This window comes from Acanthamoeba castellanii (assembly GCF_000313135.1).
Source record: "Acanthamoeba castellanii str. Neff unplaced genomic scaffold scf7180000084660, whole genome shotgun sequence".
NCBI classification, from domain to species: Eukaryota; Discosea; order Longamoebia; family Acanthamoebidae; genus Acanthamoeba; species Acanthamoeba castellanii.
In genome coordinates this window covers 1-18,745 of record NW_004457356.1, presented here as the reverse complement: position 1 = coordinate 18,745, position 18,745 = coordinate 1, and the positions used below count along the sequence as shown (strand labels likewise).

The 18,745-nt window shown below is 57.0% G+C and overlaps 6 protein-coding genes across 6 annotated transcripts; 2 read left to right on the top strand and 4 right to left on the bottom strand.

The window, feature by feature from the left end:
• Nucleotides 1-12: 12 nt before the first annotated feature.
• On the top strand, nucleotides 13-2,292 carry ACA1_105780 (protein kinase domain containing protein; the record flags this gene model as incomplete). The annotated part of the gene is made up of 7 exons (XM_004336232.1): nucleotides 13-58; nucleotides 190-266; nucleotides 352-1,086; nucleotides 1,232-1,517; nucleotides 1,609-1,717; nucleotides 1,840-2,048; nucleotides 2,147-2,292. 7 exons carry the CDS (start codon nucleotides 13-15, stop codon nucleotides 2,290-2,292), a joined length of 1,608 nt encoding a protein of 535 aa, XP_004336280.1.
• A 221-nt stretch (nucleotides 2,293-2,513) lies between these two features.
• On the bottom strand, nucleotides 2,514-7,529 carry ACA1_105770 (uncharacterized protein; the record flags this gene model as incomplete). The annotated part of the gene is made up of 18 exons (XM_004336231.1): nucleotides 2,514-2,711; nucleotides 2,819-2,931; nucleotides 3,040-3,144; nucleotides 3,267-3,309; nucleotides 3,393-3,464; nucleotides 3,605-3,712; nucleotides 3,868-3,948; nucleotides 4,027-4,099; nucleotides 4,197-4,270; nucleotides 4,356-4,510; nucleotides 4,645-4,783; nucleotides 4,920-5,031; nucleotides 5,143-5,310; nucleotides 5,419-5,540; nucleotides 5,623-5,804; nucleotides 5,889-7,014; nucleotides 7,164-7,318; nucleotides 7,412-7,529. 18 exons carry the CDS (start codon nucleotides 7,527-7,529, stop codon nucleotides 2,514-2,516), a joined length of 3,144 nt encoding a protein of 1,047 aa, XP_004336279.1.
• A 418-nt stretch (nucleotides 7,530-7,947) lies between these two features.
• On the top strand, nucleotides 7,948-11,429 carry ACA1_105760 (Proteasome/cyclosome repeat containing protein; the record flags this gene model as incomplete). The annotated part of the gene is made up of 12 exons (XM_004336230.1): nucleotides 7,948-8,055; nucleotides 8,149-8,370; nucleotides 8,514-8,641; nucleotides 8,719-9,099; nucleotides 9,178-9,317; nucleotides 9,390-9,557; nucleotides 9,627-10,145; nucleotides 10,237-10,468; nucleotides 10,503-10,599; nucleotides 10,669-10,951; nucleotides 11,031-11,264; nucleotides 11,335-11,429. 12 exons carry the CDS (start codon nucleotides 7,948-7,950, stop codon nucleotides 11,427-11,429), a joined length of 2,607 nt encoding a protein of 868 aa, XP_004336278.1.
• Nucleotides 11,430-11,681: 252 nt separating this feature from the next.
• Nucleotides 11,682-12,427, bottom strand: ACA1_105750 (uncharacterized protein; the record flags this gene model as incomplete). The annotated part of the gene is made up of 2 exons (XM_004336229.1): nucleotides 11,682-12,248; nucleotides 12,362-12,427. 2 exons carry the CDS (start codon nucleotides 12,425-12,427, stop codon nucleotides 11,682-11,684), a joined length of 633 nt encoding a protein of 210 aa, XP_004336277.1.
• Nucleotides 12,428-14,745: 2,318 nt separating this feature from the next.
• Nucleotides 14,746-17,288, bottom strand: ACA1_105740 (Fbox domain containing protein; the record flags this gene model as incomplete). The annotated part of the gene is made up of 12 exons (XM_004336228.1): nucleotides 14,746-14,784; nucleotides 14,919-15,063; nucleotides 15,149-15,379; nucleotides 15,492-15,551; nucleotides 15,695-15,764; nucleotides 15,892-16,034; nucleotides 16,145-16,265; nucleotides 16,344-16,461; nucleotides 16,553-16,595; nucleotides 16,704-16,841; nucleotides 16,935-17,032; nucleotides 17,163-17,288. 12 exons carry the CDS (start codon nucleotides 17,286-17,288, stop codon nucleotides 14,746-14,748), a joined length of 1,332 nt encoding a protein of 443 aa, XP_004336276.1.
• A 999-nt stretch (nucleotides 17,289-18,287) lies between these two features.
• On the bottom strand, nucleotides 18,288-18,589 carry ACA1_105730 (uncharacterized protein; the record flags this gene model as incomplete). The annotated part of the gene is made up of 2 exons (XM_004336227.1): nucleotides 18,288-18,389; nucleotides 18,467-18,589. 2 exons carry the CDS (start codon nucleotides 18,587-18,589, stop codon nucleotides 18,288-18,290), a joined length of 225 nt encoding a protein of 74 aa, XP_004336275.1.
• Nucleotides 18,590-18,745: the final 156 nt, after the last annotated feature.

The window sequence follows — 18,745 nt, the reverse complement described above, 5'->3', positions numbered from 1 at the left end:
ATCCTCCAGGGCATGATACCCGAAGCCGAGTCCTACCTCGCGACCGAGAACATCGACGGTACTTCCACCACTACATGCTCTACGTTTTTGTTTTGTTTTTTTTTGTTCTACGTTTTGCCCCCCCCCCCTCTTAACATGCTGACCCCTATGTCGCGTGTCGTGTGTCGCGTGCGGCGTGTGCGGTAACAGGTGCTGTGGCCAAGATGGAGGAGATGAAAGGCTACAAGATGCGCAACATGCACCTCATCACCTCCGACGAGGCGGTGGTACGGGCCATGCCCTCCACATGTTTTTTTTTGTTTTTTTAGGTGTTTGTGTTCACTTTTCAAGTGGTGTTCACATCATCATCAGAACTACCTGAGGTCGCTGGACGACTGGCTCGAGCAAAAGAGGGTCGCTATCGAAGCCATCCGCATGCGGCGGATGAACCTGGGCAACCAGCCGCCGGCCTCTTCCTCGTCGTCATCGCCTTCTTCGCAGTCGGTCAACTACGTCAACACCAACACCTCTTCGCCCTCCTCCTCGGCCCAGTACGTGCACTTCCAGAGCTCCCCGGCCGCCGCACCCGCCAGCGCGCCGGCGGCCACTCCGTCGGCCCCACACCACCACCAGTCCACGTCATCGCCCTCGCCGCCGACGTCATCGCAGACGACCTACGCCGCCGTGCATTCATCGAGTTCCGCTCCGTCGCCGCTGGTGCGAAGCCGGGAGGTGACCGGGAATGTGCAGTATGTGTCGACAGCGGGCGACGGACCCAAGTCCGACGGGAGCATCCAGTACGCCGACCCCTCGGCCGCCAGCTCGTCGGCCTATGTCGACACGTCGTCGGCAGCCGCGGGGAAAGGCTCGGCGCCGGCCTACGCCTACGCCAAGGTCAACGGCGGCGGCGACTCGAAGCCGTTGACCTACGTTGACTACGACGCGGCGAAGAAAAAGAAGGACTCGGCCGACGGCGACGACCTCAAACAGCGGAATGCGAAGCTGCTCGAGGCCATCCAGTCCAAGTACAACTACCGCGAGATCGAGTACGACGAGCTGCGATTCGTCGAAAAGATCGGCGCCGGCGCCTTCGGTGCTGTGTACAGGGTACCACCGTCGCACACGCACACGCGCGCACACACAACCGCACTCATGCAACAAACACACATGAACGCTAACACACACACACACACACACCACAACACACACACACAACACACACACACACACAAACCGCACACGCACACATTAGGGGACGTGGCGAGGGTCGGTTGTGGCGATCAAGAAGCTGCACGACTTTGATTGGTTCAACATGGAGACGGTGGAGGAGTTCAGGCGCGAGGCGGCCCTCGCGCAGCTGCTCTCGAACCACCCGATGGTGGTCAACTTCATCGGGGCGTGCAGCCAGGCGCCCAACTTCTGCATGGTCTCCGAGTTCTGCGACCAGGGCAGCCTCGAGAGCGTGCTCCGCGGCAAGAACGCCGTCGCCGACATTCCGCTCAAGACCATCGTGCGCATCATACGCGACGCCGCCGCCGGTACGCACACACCGCGTGTTGCGTTGTGTGTCGTGTGTCGTGCGTGTTGTGTTGTGTGTTGTGTGAAGTTGTGACTGAACCAACGACACAGGCATCTACCATCTGCACTGCGAGGGGGTGATCCACAGAGACATTGCCGCGCGGAACATCATGATCGGCCCCGACTTCTCGGTGTTCGTGGGCGACTTTGGCTTCGCCAGGTAATGATCACGTCGCCGCTTTCACGCTCTCGAAGCCTTGACGCTCACCACGCGACACGCGACACGCGACACACGACACACGACACACGCCACACGCCACACGCCACACGCCACACGCCTAGGCTGAAGGAAAAGGGAGCGGCCTATGCAAAGACCAAGTCGTCGCTGGGTCCAGTCAAGTACATGAGCCCCGAGTCGATCAAGGAGAAGAAGTACTCGGAAAAGACCGACGCCTACAGCTTCGCCGTCCTCATGTGGGAGATCCTGACCCGGAAGGAGCCCTACGAAGACGAGCCCCTTCTCCAAATCGCTCTCCGCGTGGCCTCCCAAGGTGCCCCCACCCACCACACCACACCACACACGTCCAGCGCCGTGCGTGCCGTGTGTCGTGCCGTGTGGTGTGACACAGGTGCTGACGATCGGTCGCAGGGCTGCGTTTGGAGGTGCCGCCGGACACGCCACAGCCGCTGGCGTCGCTCATGAAGGAGTGCTGGGAGCAGAAGCCGGACGACCGGCCCACCTTCCCCGCCATCATCCAGCGCCTCCACCAGTTCTACGACTCGCTCGCCGAGTGAAGGCACTCACGGAAAAGAACGAGCGCGGCAGTTGCCTTGTCATCTGGTGCGCTTGGTGCGCGCCAGCCATTGTACCGCCAAACAACATCAAAACCGCTTGAGCCGACTGCCGTGTGGTATCCATCGCACGCACACGCGACACGCACACACGACACACACACAAGAGGGGGGCAAGGCCATTGGGGAAGAGACTGCTTTTCGCATACGATGATGATACCTGCCTACAAACACACGGCGCAGTCTTCGTCCTCCTCGCCGCCGCTGTCGCAGTGGTGGCGCGGCACCTCGACCGCCATGGCGCGCTTTGCGGCGGCCTCCGCCCGCATTTCCGTCGTCCTTGCCGTGGGCACGCCGCCGTTGGCCTGCTCCAGCCGCTCGGCGTGCATCTCCAGCACTTGGGCCCACGTCAGCAGCAAACCCTAAACCCAACCAAACCATGCTTAGTTGTAGTTGCTGCTGTTGTTGAAGATGACGATGATGGTGATGGTGGTGGTGATGATGATGATGAAGTGGTGGTGGGTGGTACCTTGGTCTTCTCCATCTCGTGGGAGAGGCGCAGGTGCTTGTAGATGCTGTTGAAGATCTGCTCCGCGACGGGTTCGTACTCGGGGTGACGCACGATCTCCTTCTCCACGCGCGCTGGAACAAACGAACGACCGAACGTGAGTACACACGACACACGACACACGACACACGCATGATAGCACACACACGAGCCAAGTTCGGTTGAGGCGAGCGAGAGAGTACCGATGCTCCAGTGCGAGTAGGAGCAGGAGGGGAGGGCCTCGATGGCGGTCTTGAGCTTGGCCCGAGCCGACTCGAGCAGGCGCAGCCCGAGGCCCCGATTTTTCCCTTCTAAGCATCCTCCCATTGGCGCAATCACAGCACATTAGATTAAATAGGAAATACATAAATAATAAATTAAATAGAGAATACAAATAGAGAATATAAATATATATATAAATACTCGCTACCTGTGGACATGCGACGACAGACCTCAGCGTCGAGAATGTTGATCTGGTGGCGGTGCAGAGCAGTGAGGTGCGGAATGTGAGCGCACGCAGGAAGAGAGAAGAAGATGAAGATGAGGCTGAACGTACAAGGGGACTGAATTTGATGTTGGACCAGATCACCTCGATGTCGTTGCTGACCAGCTTCACCGTGGTGAGGTCCTACATCAACGAACATCGCGCCTTGCGCGTCAGACTACGACGTCGGTGGTGGTGAAGCGAAACGCACGCACACGCACACGACACAAACGACACACACGACATGCACGACACGCACACGCACAGCCGAGGTGTTTTCGTACCCGGAAGATGGCGTTGGAGGCGTCGGACGTGAGGCGCATCATGTTCTGGGTCATCAGAATGGCCAAAATGACGCGCAGGCAAATGTCGGTCCTGATGTCGTACGTCTCCTGCTGACGAGGAATGAATAAGACCACGTAACAACCACACACGACACACGACACACACACGACACACACGCACACGACACACACAAGAAAAACATAACAAATAACAAGAAATAAGAAATCAGACCTAATAAATAATAAAAACAAAATAAACATACAGCGAGCTCCTCGGGCGAGAGGATGAACGGGAAGCGCTTGCGCAGCGACTTGACCACCGACCGCCGCCAGAAGTCCTCCGACTGCGCACAGGAAAACAGTCGAGTGTAAGTCGTGCCGTGCGTGTCGTGTCGTGTCGTGTCGTGTCGTGTGCGGGTCACCTTGGGGTGTTGGCCGAGGATCTTGTTCAACACGCGGGCTGCCACACGCTTGCAGGAGACCTCCGAAGCGAGACTGTCCAGACGCCAACCAAAGAATAATAATAAAAAAAAAGCATTAAAATAATAATAATAATATGAACAAAAAGAGCAAGGTGGTGGAAGAGACGTACTCGCCCTGTCGCTTCTCGCGCACCGCTCGCCTCATTCTATTGCGCAGCTTGTGCTTGAGCGCGCGACTCACGGCCTGCGCGCAGTGGTGGTGGGTAGTGGTGGTTAGATAATGATTATATTATTATGTAATATAATATAATATATAGAAAAGGGTGTACCGCGCAGAGGATGTAGCTGCGCATGGCCTTGTTGTGGACGAGCTGCCGCAGGCGCCCCATGTGGCGACAGTTGATGCCGGCGCAATGCATGCGGCTCTCCAGGTTGACCAGGTTGAGGAACTGGATGATCCTGATCGGATCAAGCTCCTCCGAAACTGCACAACACGCACACGACACACGACACACGACACGACACGCACACGACACGAGCGTGTGAGCGCGAACTGAGAGGCGCACACCTCCAAAATAAAAATAAATAAATAAATAAAAAGAGGAGCGCGCGTTGTACCTCTGCGAGCGTAGATTTCGGAGAGGACCGAGGTGTCGAAGGCGTCCAGGTCGGCTGCGAGCGCCGGGATGCGCTCGTTGATCATCACCTGCGTAGCCGCAATCACCTCCCGTTCGCTCTTCTCCCGTTCCGTATCATACTGTGTGTCGTGTGTCGTGTGTGTCGTGTGTGTGTATTTATATAAGAGAATATACAAATTAGTAATTAGTATCACAACAACCAAAATAGTAGTTGAATTATTAGTAAAAAATGATGGAAAAAGGCTTCGGTCGTACCATGGACCATCCGGTGAACACGTCAGAGGAGAGCGGGGTCGAGTAGCTCCGCACGAACTCTGGTCGCAGCATCTGATAGAACACGCCGCGGCCGTCCCACTTCCCGTCCTCTCTGCAGACCGCGCCATCGAGACAAAGGTAACGTAAGGCCCCCAGCCCACACACCGCCGCATGGAGATGGCATCGAGTGGTGGTGAGTGGTGGTGTGGAGGTTGGAGGTTACGAGGGAATGGGGGCCTGGCTGGGCATGAGGCGCGCGTAGTCGAGGAGGTAGTAGCGGCCGTCGAGTGCCTTGTGCCCCTCGATGTCGCCGGGACCCACGATGGGCACCTTCTTCTTGCCCACCGTGTGCTTCTTCAGGTTGAGCATCACCCCAATCTCGTCCATCATTCTGGTATAATGTAGGTAATATACATTTATGTTAGTGGTGGTCGTGTATGTGTGTGTGGTCGCGCGTGTGTGTGGTCGCGTGTGTGTGCGTGGTTTGAAGGAGGAGTACTTGTTGAATACGGGGTCGGAGGCGTGAACGGTTTTGCCGGCATCGTGGGAGCCGTAAACTATGGTGTCGGGTCCAAGAGGCAGCAGGGATGTGGCAAGTATGCGGAAGCCCTTGAAGTCGATCTGTGCCCACAACAACCCCCTTGTTAACGAGTCACGTGCGATGGTGCGTGCGTGTGCGTGCGATGGTGCATGCGTGGCGTACCAGCGCCATGAGCGGAATGTGAATCCCAGGAAGGAAGAGAGACGAGAGCAGGCTCAGGCCCTGCAGTTCGAGTGCGGCGGCCTTGGCGGCCTTCTCCTCCGACGGCCGGTTGCCGCCGTAGAGCCACACGCCCTTGCCCTTGGTCGACACCTGCGGATCCAGACAGAACTTGAACAGAATGCCTGCAGCAGTGGAATGTAACGCACGTCAATCAGCAAAAATGCAAAACTAATGAATACATAAATAAACGAAAAATGTGACTGTACCTTGAATGACATACTTCTCGCCGCCGGCGAGGCCGCCGATGTCGGTCGCGGGCTTGATGGTCTTGCGGTCGTTGGGCATGTTGAGCTCGTTGACGATGACCTTCGTGTAGGTCAGGCACGTGTAGACGAAGTCGTTGGCCAGCCGCAGCAGCTTCTTGACCGAGGCCAGCGGCATGGCCTGGAGCCCGCCCGCGAGCAGGTCCTGGTAGCTCTCGTTCCACTTGGTGTTCTTCTCCACCACCGGCGCCGCCTGCGACACCAGGCTGGCCTTGTCGCGCCGCCCGATGTCGCCCACCGGGCACTCGCCCGAGCCGCGCAGCCCGGCGCCGCCCGGCCTGGTGAGCGGGTTCGAGCTCACGCACTTGGCGCCCTGGCCCGACAGCGACACGTACTGGGGCCGGGCCTGGGCCTTGGGCTGCGCCGGGGCGTTGAAGACCTTGCTGCCGTAGGAGAGGGGCAGCTTGGCCAGCTCGGGCAGCTCGTGCGCGCCCGCGTAGACGCCGCCGCCGCCGATGGAGATCTTCGGTCGCGCCGCGACAGCCTTCTTCTGGGCACTGTCGACGCCGCTGCCAGCGACGGTGTCGACATCGGCGTCGGCGGCGAGGTCGATGGCCTTGACGTGGGCGAGGATGTGGCGGAGCAGGGCCTCGCCCTCCTGCGAGCCGAGGGACTCGGCGTAGTTGCGCACGGCGGCCTTCACGCGCTCGGCGTCGACCTGGGCCAAGATGCGGTAGACCTCGGGGTCGTCGTAGCCGCCGGGCTGCTGCTTCTGCTGCGCCGGTTCGAGCACCGTCCACTCCATGTCGCCGTCGGCCGTCGTCTTCGATGATGGCTCGGCCTTGGTGTAGGCCTGGTCCTTGGTGTAGGCGTTGGACTCGGCGTCGTCGTCGTAGTCGTCGTGGTTCTCGGGATTGAGGCGCCCGCGTAGCGACGGACTGTAGGGCGCGGCTACGTAGCCCGCTGGCTGGTCGTCGTGCACCATGCCCGACGTGTTCGGCACGTAGTAGCCGTCGTCTCTGTCTTCGTCGTCTTCATCATCTTCGTCGTCGTCGCTGACCTCATAGCTGTCCGTGCCCACAGGCGCACTCTCACCCGACAACTCGGCATACGTCGAGTATATCTTGTGCTGGACCACAAAAAATATAATAAATAAAATAAAATAAAATGTAAACACATTCGCGATACTATGTTAGCCCCAGAACATATTCCACACCCGGCAACAAGATAAAACAATCACCAAAAAAAAAAAAAAACACGTCACAAGGGAGTGCGTACAGGTGGCGAGCTGCTGGCGGCTTGTGGCTCGGACTCGTGCGGGGAGGGGGAGGGGGACGAAGGCGGCAGGCCGTCGAAGAGCGCGTAGCAGTAGTCTACGGTGCCCCTCTTTCGCTTCGGCTCGTTCTCTGGCGCCGCCGTTTCGGCGTCTTCTTCTGCACCCGGGGTGGCGGTTCGTATCGGCGATAGATGGATGGATGAGACCAAGAAGAAGGAGAAGAAAGAAGGAAGATGGGAGGGGGAGGGACCTGGATTGATGATGTGCTGGGCCTTGACGTGGACGGTGGGGAAGTAGACGTCTCCTTCGTCCTCCTCGCCGACGGGGCGGCTTATCGATCGCACCGCGATGTTGGCGTAGTAGGCCATCTTCCTCTTCCTACTTGCGCTCTGCACTGTGCTCGCCTTCAATTGCCGTCTGCGCCTTGTGTCTTGCGCCTTCTTCCTAGAACGGCGGGCGGACAAAAGATCGAAAACAGATCAAAGCCGCGCCAATCGTTTCTCCCCAAGTTGTTGCTTGTCTTCTTGTCTTTCTCGCCTGTACGAAATATGTGTCGACAAAGCGGGCTCCTGACGGAGGAATGTCGCGGTCGCCAAAATGTGTCGACATACTTTTGCCAGCGCTGGGTGAGGTGTGGGCACAGCAAACGCAGCAGTGTGTGGGACCCTCGGCGATCTGCACGCGCGAACCCCATTCGATTGATTAGATTGCACTGCGCGCACATTCAACACGCACGAGAGAGATTAGTAGAAGTAGAGAGGTTGTTATTTGCGTAGTCAAGCAAGCATGGACACAGAGAAGAAGGACACGACGCAGGAGCAGCAGCCCGCTGACAAGGATCAGCAGAAGGGCAAGGACAAAAATGCCAAGAAGAAGAAGGAAGAGGAAGAGATGGTACGGACAGTCTTGATCATCGATAAGCATCACGCTGCCATCTGGTATAAATCGATGAAACACTGACATTTACACCATCTTGATGGATCACAGTCTGAAGAAGACATCCAGAAGAAGGAGGAGCTGGAGCTGCTCGTTACACGCACACAGGACGCTGATGAGGGCATCGCGCGAGTGGCACTCGAGACTCTCAAGACCGAGATCAAGTCTGCCACCTCGTCGATGACCGCTGTGCCCAAGCCCCTCAAGTTTCTTCGTCCCCACTACGATCTTCTCAAGAGCGTCTATGAAAAGCTCCCCGAGGGTGATAACAAGGTGCGCCTTTCTCTCTTTAGTGCCTTGGTGCAGCCTGCTCGATCTTGCATTCCATTTTCCAATTCATTGCTTAAATTCTACACGCATTTCTGCCGCAACGATTTGCTGATCGAGCGCTGCCTTTGCATTTCTCGTCTACTCAGAAATCGCTGGCCGACGTCGTCTCGATCCTTGCCATGACAATGGCAGCTGAGGGCACCAGGGAGAGCCTGCACTACAAACTCAAGGGCAACTCGGGCGACATCGGCTCGTGGGGTCACGAATACGTGCGGTACAACACACCTGCTTGCCTCATCTTGTCGCTGCGTCGTAGTCTCGACTGGTGGCTGACTGTTGCCACGCACACAGCAATCTGGCGGGAGAGGTGGGCCAGGAGTTTCAGAAGAGGAGCGAGGAGGGAACGCCGGCCGACGACATACTGGAGCTGGTCGACATCATCGTGCCCTTCAACATGCACCACAACGCCGAGCACGAGGCCATCGATCTGCTGATGGAGGTCGATAAGCTGAACAAGGTGATCGACCACGTCGACGACGGCAACCTCGAGCGCGTGTGCCTCTACCTCAAGAGCTGCGCCGACTACGTGCCCGAGCCCGAGGACACCCACGTCCTCCGCGTGACGCTCGAGATCTACAAGAAGCTCAACCGCCACCCGGCCGCTCTTCACATGGCCATCCGCCTCAACGACGTGAACGAGATCCGCGCCATCTACGAGTCTTGCCCCGACGCGTACGACTCGCGACCCCGTTCTTTTGATGAATTCCTTGCCACTCTCGCCTTTTTCACGTTTCTAACTATTCTAAACAGCACTGTCAAGAAGCAGCTGGCGTTCATTCTCGCCCGCCAGAACCTCTTCCACACCATCGACGAGTCCGATGAGAGCCTCACGGAGATCATCTACCACACCAACTTGAGCGAGCACTTCCTCGTTCTCGCTCGCGACCTCGGTAAGCCTTTCTGCTGTTGTCATGACACTTTAAGCAACGTGCCTTACTTTGGTCATGATGTCATGTCTGCAGACGTGATGGAGGCCAAGACGCCCGAGGACATCTACAAGACCAGCACCACCGACAACAGGAACACCTTTGGCGCCAACGTCGATTCGGCCAGGAACAACCTCGCCTCTACGTTCGTCAACGCCTTTGTCAACGCGGCCTTTGGCCAGGACAAGCTGATGACCGATGAGGGTACCGGCTCAGTGCACCACAACACACACAACACACACATTCTGCTTTCACTCACGCTCACTCTTGCAGAGACCAAGTGGATCTACAAGAACAGGGAGCACGGCATGATGAGCGCGGCCGCGTCGCTGGGCATGATCCTGCTGTGGGACGTCGACGGTGGACTCACGCAGATCGACAAGTACCTCTACTCCAAGGAGGACTACATCAAGGCCGGTGCCCTGCTCGCTGTGGGTATTGTAAATTCGGGCGTGCGGAACGACTGCGACCCGGCGCTGGCCCTGCTGTCGGACTACATCAGCGACTCGAACGCGCTCATGCGCATCGGCGCCATCCTGGGTCTGGGCATCGCCTACGCCGGCTCGGCCCGGGAGGACATGATGGAGCTCATCACCCCCGCGCTCGAGGACTCGTCGGCCTCCATGGAGGTGGTCGGCATCGCCGCCCTCGCCCTCGGCATGATCTTCGTCGGCACGGCCCAGGCCGACATCGCCCAGAACATGCTCGGCGTGCTCATGGAGAGCGACGAGACCCGACTCAAGTCCACCCACGCCAGATTCCTCTCGCTCGGCCTCGGCCTGCTCTTCCTCAGTACACGCTCCTCCACACTTTCTGAATTTTCATTTTCTATTTCTATTGCTTGAGCCGCGGACTCATTTCTTTTTTTTTTGTGTGTCTGCAGCCAAGCAAGAGGATGCTGACGTCACGCTGGCCACGCTGAAGGCCATCGAGGGCGAGGCTGGCCGGTATGCCTACCTCACGGTCGACGCCTGCGCCTACGCCGGTACCGCCAACGTGCTCAAGGTGCAGAGCCTGCTGTCCGTGTGCGGCGAGCACCTCGAGAAGGACAACAGCCACCAGGCCGTCGCCGTGCTGGGCATCGCCATGATCGCCATGGGCGAGGACCTCGGCCGGTCAATGGCCGTGCGCACCTTCGACCTGCTCCAGTACGGCGAGCCCGTCGTCCGCCGAGCCATTCCCGCTGGCGCTCGGCCTCCTCGCCGTCGGCGACCCCTCCGTGTCCGTCATGGACACCCTCCAAGGTGTCGCTTCTATCGCGCGTGTCGTGCGCACACGCACAAACTAACTTTTCTTCTTTCTTTTCTTTGTGCAGCTCACGCACGACGCCGACCCCGAGGTATCGCAGGGCGCCATTTTCGGTCTGGGCCTGATCGCCGCCGGCACCAACAACTCGCGTGCGGCCAAGCTGCTGCGGAGTCTGTCGGCCTACTACTACAAGGAGCCCAACCTCCTCTTCGTGGTCAGACTTGCGCAGGGCTTGCTGCACGTGGGCAAGGGCACCCTCGCTCTGGCGCCCTTCCCCTCCGAGGGCATGCACCGTGTGGCCTTTGCCAGTCTCCTCGCCACCATGCACGCCTGCCTCGACATGAAGAACCGTACGACTCCAAACCCCGCACGTCGTGTGTGTCGTGTGTGTCGTGTTGACCGGTGCTGACGCCGCACATACCAACTCAGTCATCATGGGCAAGTCGCACTACCTGCTGTACACGCTGGTGAGCGCGATCTACCCGCGCATGCTGATGACGTTCGACGAGAACCTCAAGCCCCTCCAAGTGCCCGTGCGCGTGGGTACGGCCGTCGACGTCGTCGGCCAGGCCGGCCACCCCAAGACCATCACCGGCTCGCAGACCCACACGACTCCCGTCCTCATCGGCCACGGCGAGCGGGCAGAGCTCGCCACCGACGACTGTACGTCTTTTTCCCATCTTGGTCTTGGTCTTGGGTTGTCAGCTCACGTGTGGCTTGCGTGCGTTTCCAGACGTGTCGGTGACGCCCATCATGGAAGGGTTCGTGATCTTGAAGAAGAAGGAAGAGGAGGACGCCGCGCTCACGACAGGCAAGGCCAAGCAGTAACCGCCCTCAGCCGCTTGGTTGCTCCTGAACCTGACACAACAAATTGTCACTGGCCAAATAAATGCAAATAATCCAACACAGAGCCCTGGCTTTTTGTGCACTCGCGCCTCTTTGTGTTCGCAGAAAATGCATCCAAACCCAGTGCCGCATCTAATCTGGCCAAGAACTTCTTCGTTCTTCTTTTTCTTTGTGACGATTATCGCCCTTCCAATCGATCTCGACAAATAAAACGAAAGAAAACTCATTCTCTGTTCACAACCTACTTTCATCGGCCTGGTTGTCAAAGTGGACCACGCCCGAGTGCAAGTGGCGCCGCTTGCGCCACACGGCGAGGGCAACACCAGCCACGATCACGGCCACCACGACCACCGCCGCCACGCCGACGGCCACCACCACGCCCACGATGAGGCCCACGTCGTCACCGCCGCTGCCGCCGCCGCCATCGCGTCCGCCCGAAGAGCCCAGCAGCACGCCCAGCCCGATGCTCGGGTCGTAGAACAGCGATCGGTTGAAGGCCGGGAGGGCCAGCACTAGCTCGTAGTGGTCGCCGTCGCTGTCGCTCGCCACGTCGACGGCGTGCACAATGGGCACGAAAGCCGCGTCATCCACGAGCGCCACGTCGAACACCTCCACCACCATCACCACCACACGTGAAGTGGACGATGATGATGACGTGGCGGCTGACGGCACGGCGAGGTAGTACGAGGTCATGTTGGCCCGCGGCGTGTTGTCCGCGCGCCGCACCACGGCCAGCTGGCCCGGCGAGCCCGTGGCGCTGGCGTTGGAGAGATCGGAGAGTCGGTACCGCAGCGTGATGCCCTGCGTCGCTGCGGCGTCGGAGGTGAAGTTGAGGGACCACCAAGAGCAACATGACAATCAAGGGGAAGACGCTCAACATGTTCAACATGCCCAACTTTGAAACCTGCAAGCACCTTGCAGAGCAGATCTGTTTCCTGGGACCAATCTGGCTCTAGGATGACTAGTATGAAGACCAGCATCTGTCAGCAAAGGAGATGTGCAACAACACCAACCAAAAGGCCAATAAGCAGGATGTCCTTGTCTTGGTGCCCTCCTCTTCCACTGGGGCCTTGCCTTGCCAGGTGAAAGTGTACTGCACCTCACTCATGGCTGCTTCAGCAGTGTTGTTGCACAGAGCATGGCACCACACTCATGTGTCTGTGGAAGGTGGCTGATACAGTGGGGGTGGTGGTGATCAGTACAGCAGAGGTGGCAGCAACTGCTATCATGGCAGAGAGGTGTTCTGCCAGCCATCCCCAGAACCCCACTCCCCAGATTGAAACAGGCAATGCCTGTTGGAAGGTGTAGTGTGATATAAGGCTGAGAAGCCATGGAGATGTGTAGATGTCTGAGAAGAGAAGAGGTATATATTCAGGAGATCTGAAGCAGTACAAGTATAGTAAACTATGGAAATGAATAAGAAGAAAGAAAAGAGAAAGGATCAAGAAAGTGTAGAGAAAAGATGGAGACGGTGAATGTCCAACAATGCCAGTACTTGAAGCAGCTTCTTTGGTCCCATTGGCAAGATAGTGCTCACCTTCTTCTTCTTCCTCCTCCAGCACATGCAAAAGTGGGCCACTGCTGCAGAGAGGGGCGACCTGCAGGTGTGGCCCATTGTTGCATGCTAATTGATCTAATCTGAGATCTGATTTGATTAAGAAATGTCTGTGATTGAGGTCAATGTGTGTGCATGTGCATGTGTCATGCAGCAATGCTGACATTTGAGGTCATACACAGTTCAGGACAATCAGCATGATGAAGGAGCTTCTTGGAGATGAGGAGAGGCCTCCTCAGATTTCATTCTCCATAAAAGCATATTTCTATCTTTTTATTCAGATAGGTGGGGTCTCTGTATGCTGATGTTGGAGGAATGATATATGCTGAGAAGTGTTCATGAAAAAGGGTCAGTGACTTTTTTGCTTAGCACAAAAATCAACTATCTGAACAAAAAAGGCCACCATTTGGCTGTTTTTATGAGGTTGGTGTACAGATCAAGGAAAGCTTGGGCATCATTTTCAGAAAATGTACAGAAGTGGAGGATGTTATTGAGGAAGGAATGCCACAGGCAGAATCCCTTTTTATGTACACATTTCCCATCCAACACAAGTTGGATCGCAATTTTGCCAGCAATGTTTGTGCATTGAACTGGTCAAAGTGTACTGATGACACCCATCTGGAGGGTGTCACTGATCCTTTTTTGTGAACACTTGGTTTGAGGTATGCCAGGAACTTGTGGGAGCTTTAAAAGGAGGAGTATGCTGTGATGTCCTGTTCTCTGTTCATTTTGCCACAGGTTCTGGTCCATAGTGGTGATGTTCACCCCCTTTAAAAGCTCTTCAATTCTCATCCTAGGTAGATGGACATGAAAGAGAGCAGTGGCTTAGTGACCTTGAGACAGCTATTGTCCCATCTCACCATGGATGCGCTGAGCAGCTTCTTGATCACCACCCTATCACATCCTCTGTTGACCTTCATCAAGCTCCACCCACTGGCATCTCAGTGGTGACCCACTCACTGTTCTTCTTGCAGGGGCCCTATGTGTGCATGTGCATGTGCACGTGGTGTGCAAAAGTGCTAGCAGAGCAGAGTGGAAATCAGCCATCAAGAGAGTGCATACTGCCATGAGAGCTCAGCTTTGATGCTACTGAAGAGTGAGTTGCTGATGACTTTGCTTATTGATGCGGTTTGAGGCACACTTTTATTTTTGTGGCAGAACCCTGGGAACTGAAGGAGCGCACGAAGGACCCATCATTGGCGTGCACCACCACCACCTGATGGTTGTTGGTGTTGGCCATGAGGATGTGGCCTGTGCCTCCACCGCCACGCCCATAGGGCATTTGAACTGGCCGGGGCCAGAAGATCTGATTTCTTTTGCAATCCCTTTTCTTAATAATTATCTTTGAATTTTTCAAATATAATCTGTTAAATATGCTTGAATTTCTTGATTTCTCTGACACACAGGGGGAAAAAACGGATTTTAAATATTCCGCCAAAACTGAGACGATGAGTGGAGCCCGCCGGCGGTAGTGCGAGCCGTTCTCCTTGACGACGCGGCCGTACCAGATGCTTTCCTGGACCAGGTCCTCCACGCTCAAGCTACGTGTGTTCTTCTTGATCCTTCACTTGCATTTTGTTTTTATTCTTCTTTTTGCATCTATCCTTTCTTGGATGGATGCAAAAGTTATTTCCTTGTGGTAAGTGGGGAGTTCAGATATATTCTCCAGATATGATGAATATCCTACCAGTAGTTGAATTTATATATAAATATAAATATATATGTGACCCACGATCGATGGCATCAGACGTCGTCATCCCCGATCTCAACGTCATCCATTTCCTGATGCGTTGCGTGTGCGTGTGAGCGATCCCACGAAACGCGCACACGCACACTCACACGCACACCCACCCACACCCACACGCACACCCACCCACACGCACACGCACACGCACACGCACACCACACGGACGCACCTCCTGAATGTCGATGCCGAACTCGCGCTGCCACACATGGTTGATCCGGGTGAAGTTGGCCTCTCTGTAGTGCTCGTGGGGCCACGGGATGTGCTCCAGCACGCGGCCAGTCAGCCTCTTCGTGCCCTCCCTGCGCCGCGTCATCCTTCTCAGCCTCACGACACGACACGACACGACACGACACGACACGACACGACACGATACGACACGACACGACACGACACACGCACCGATAGAGGATGGGGTGGAACATGTGGAGGTGCCACACGAACTGGATGGCCGAGGTCGGGTGCGCCACCTCGTCGCCGTCGTAGATGTGGCAAAAGTAGAGGAAGCGCTCGTAGGCCTTGGTAGCCAGGCGGTACCAGCCGCCCGGCGGGTGGAACCCGTAGTACGTGCCGTTCTCCTGGCCGAAGTGGCCGTCCCACTCGTCGTCCTTGGCCACGTCCTCCACGCTCAAGCTACATGGGTGTGTGCGGTGCGCGTGTGTGTGTGCGGTGCGCGTGTGCGGTAAGTGCGGGTCAGCCGGGGGGGGGGCAATAAAATGGACCACCGTGGCGTAGCTGGGCTCACCTGAACGGGCAGGTCCAGTCGGCGGGAGCCACCACAACATTAAATTGTTGCGGCTCAAACCTGCAGCACAGAGCGCTGTGTGAACAACAATCATGTGCGCCGTGCGTGTGTGCCGTGTGCGTCGGTGTGTGCAGTGCGGCCTTGCGTGCCGTGCCGTGCGTGCCGTGTCGTGTGTGTCGGTGTGTGTCGTGTCGGTGTGCTACCAGAGGTTCTTGTAGCCCTCCCGCAGCAGCCTGATCACCGGTGTGGCAGGAATCGTGCAGTATTCCTCGCCTGTACGACCGAACCGCGCTTGCGGCGAGCGCGGTAAGGGCACGACCACACGACACACAGTGGCGCACACACGCACCACCGCACACGCACACGCACACACGCACACGCACGGGGAAGGTGGACGAACCGAAGGTGCGCTGCCACAGGTCGGCCGTCTCGCGCAGGGCCTCTTCGAACACGAGCTGGTCGACGTCGGTGCACAAGATGCGGTGGTCGATCACCTCCGGCATGCCCAGCACCTGCTGCATGTCGCGCGCATAGACGTCCGGCCTGACACACACGCGCACAAGCAGCAACACGTCCACGCACGCACGCACGCACGCACGCAAGTTCGGTTGGTTGGCGGGAGCCGGAGGAGGGGATATGGGGAGGGGTAGTACCTGAGCAGGTGGCTCTGCCAGATGTGTTCGATCTCGGTGGTGGGCACCAGGAACCGGTCGGCGTGGTCGGCCTTGAGCTGCATGAACCGCGAATACCGCCACAGCGCCCACCTCAGAAACTCTGTGTCGTGTTGGGTGTCGTGCAGTGAGCAGACGGTCAAGGCGCTGGTTGGGCGAAAGAGGGGAACGGGATCGGTACCGGGGTCCTGGAAGCAGCCCCCGGTGCAGTTGCGGAGGAAGCGGCCCAGCGCCCTGGCCGACTTGTCGACATCGAAGCCCAGGTCCACGGTGAGCGCGTTCGATGCGTTCGGGTGCACCTGATCTTATCCGGTGAGCACACCTTGTGTGCGTGCGTGCGGCGTGCGGCGTGCGGCGTGCGGCGTGCGGCGTGTGGCGTGTGGCGGGTACCGGCCAGGCGGGGCTGGGGTGGAAGACAGGCTCGACATTGAGCCTGCTCTCCGCCGGCGTACTGTCTCCAGGCTGCACACTGAACGCACCATCGCAGCTGCACACACCGAGTGAGTGCGGTGCGGTGCGTGTGCGGTGCGTGGCAAGGTACCAGTCCGAAACCTCATCGGTGGCGTACTGGTGGCGAATGGCGCAGCGCTTCTTCTCCCGGAGCAGCTCGAGGAACAGCTCCTTGTACGAGTGCTTCTCGGTGCGCCCGGAGCTCGCCTGGGCCATAAACGGCTGCCATCTGTACTCTCAGCATTGGCGGTTGAGAGGGTTGGCGTCGCACACAAACGACACGCACACGCACACACTCACGACCGCACACACATGCGCGTACAGTTTGTCTCGCGAGGTGACGTCATACCAGAGGCGGCACGCGCCGCCGGCGGCCACCAGCTCCTTGGGTCCCACGTAGCTCAACACCTGCTCCGCCAACTGGGCGCCGGCCGTAAACAATTACGTTCAGAAAGGTTGATGAAAATTCATTCTCACATCATTTATTTAGTGAGTTGTATTTTTCCATTTATTTGTACGTCTATTTATTTAGGGGCGTTTTCCAGTATACCTCACCGGGTAGGTGGACTGGGTGGGTGAAGAAGAGGTTGGTTGGGTTGGTGGTCCCCGTGGTCGCCTGCTGCTGTGGTTGGAGGCAACGAACGGGCGGCATATTCGCTTCTTCCCCGAGCATCATCGCCTTCTTGATTGTCCTTCTCTTGCTGTGGGTGGGAGAGAAGAGAACACGTCTGTTCTCTCTCTTGCCTAGGTAAACGGCGCAAAAAGGCAATGCTGTGACCTTAACTGATGGACGCGGACCAAATTTGGAAAGGAGAAAAAAGGTTCGCAAATCGGCACATTTTATCCGCCTAAATTCCTTTATGTGGTAAAAAGGTGACTCCCAACCAACGTCCTTGTGTCCGCCTCGTGCAAGCATTCCTCTTCACCGCGTCCCCTGCCACTAGCTGCTGTCACACGACACACACGACAGAACGGTGTCAGAAGGGAAGTTTACCATTGGCTGTACTTGCACTGGTCGCCGCTTGCCCGGGCCGCTGACCGGCGTCGTGGGCGCTGATGTTGCCGTGGTGGTGCTCGTACTGGTTGGCGTTGAACTGGGTGAAGTGGTTGACGAAGACACATGCAAAGAAAGAAGTGAACCATTGGTGGGGACGTGGAGGCAGAGGGCAGGGTTGTGGCAGGATGGTAGGGCTGGTAGCAGAGCATGGAGAACAGATTCTTGACTTTGTCTGTGCTGATGTTGCACTTCTGGTCACTAAATGGAAGTTGGGGTAATGACTTGTTGGCGCCAACCAATTTAGATGGGAGACCTTGCGAGACCTATGTGGGAAAGCCCCAGGGTGAAGAAGGTTGTACACTCAGTGCCAGTAATGAGACACGTGTTTTAATAAATAGATAAGATTGGCAAAAAAGCGTAGGATGGGAGGGCTGAGGGAGCAAGGTTGAAGATGGAGCAAGGTTCATCAAGGGTGGGAGCAAAAAGAGTAGGATGGCGCCAATGGGAATCGAACCCATGATCTCTCCCTTACTAGGGGAGCGCGGTGCCGACTGCGCCATGGCGCCCCAGTCCTGCTCCACGTCAGGTCAACATTTGTGGTCAACATTTGTGCCCAACGATCAAACAATGTACCAAATAAAGTTCATCAAATTTACATATCTGGTGCGCCTCGAGCTGTCACTGCTGGCCCACTGCCTGGCTCAGCTGGTCGTCAGTGTCCTCCGTCCCCGCGTGAAGGGCGGATGCCGCCAGATCGTCGTCGTCCGCGTCCGTGCCATCCTGTCACACACAAAAGAAAAGGATGCGTGAATTGGAAAAAACAGGCAGTGGTGTGGAAGGGGTGTGGCGTGGCGTACGTCGAAGGAAAGTGGGGTGGTGAGACAGTAGCAGGAGTCCTTCATCTCCATGACCACCATCTCGCAGTTCTTGAAGTTGCTTATTCGCTCGAACTTGTTGACCGAGTACTTGTAGTACCGCATGAGGAAGAGGCGAATAAACAGACCTGGCGCACGAACGCACCCACAGTTAGGGTGAAACACTCCTGAAATAAATAAATAAATTAAATAAATTAAATAAAAATAAAAATAATAGACACCAACCCGCACACGACACGACACGACGGGACGGAGATACCG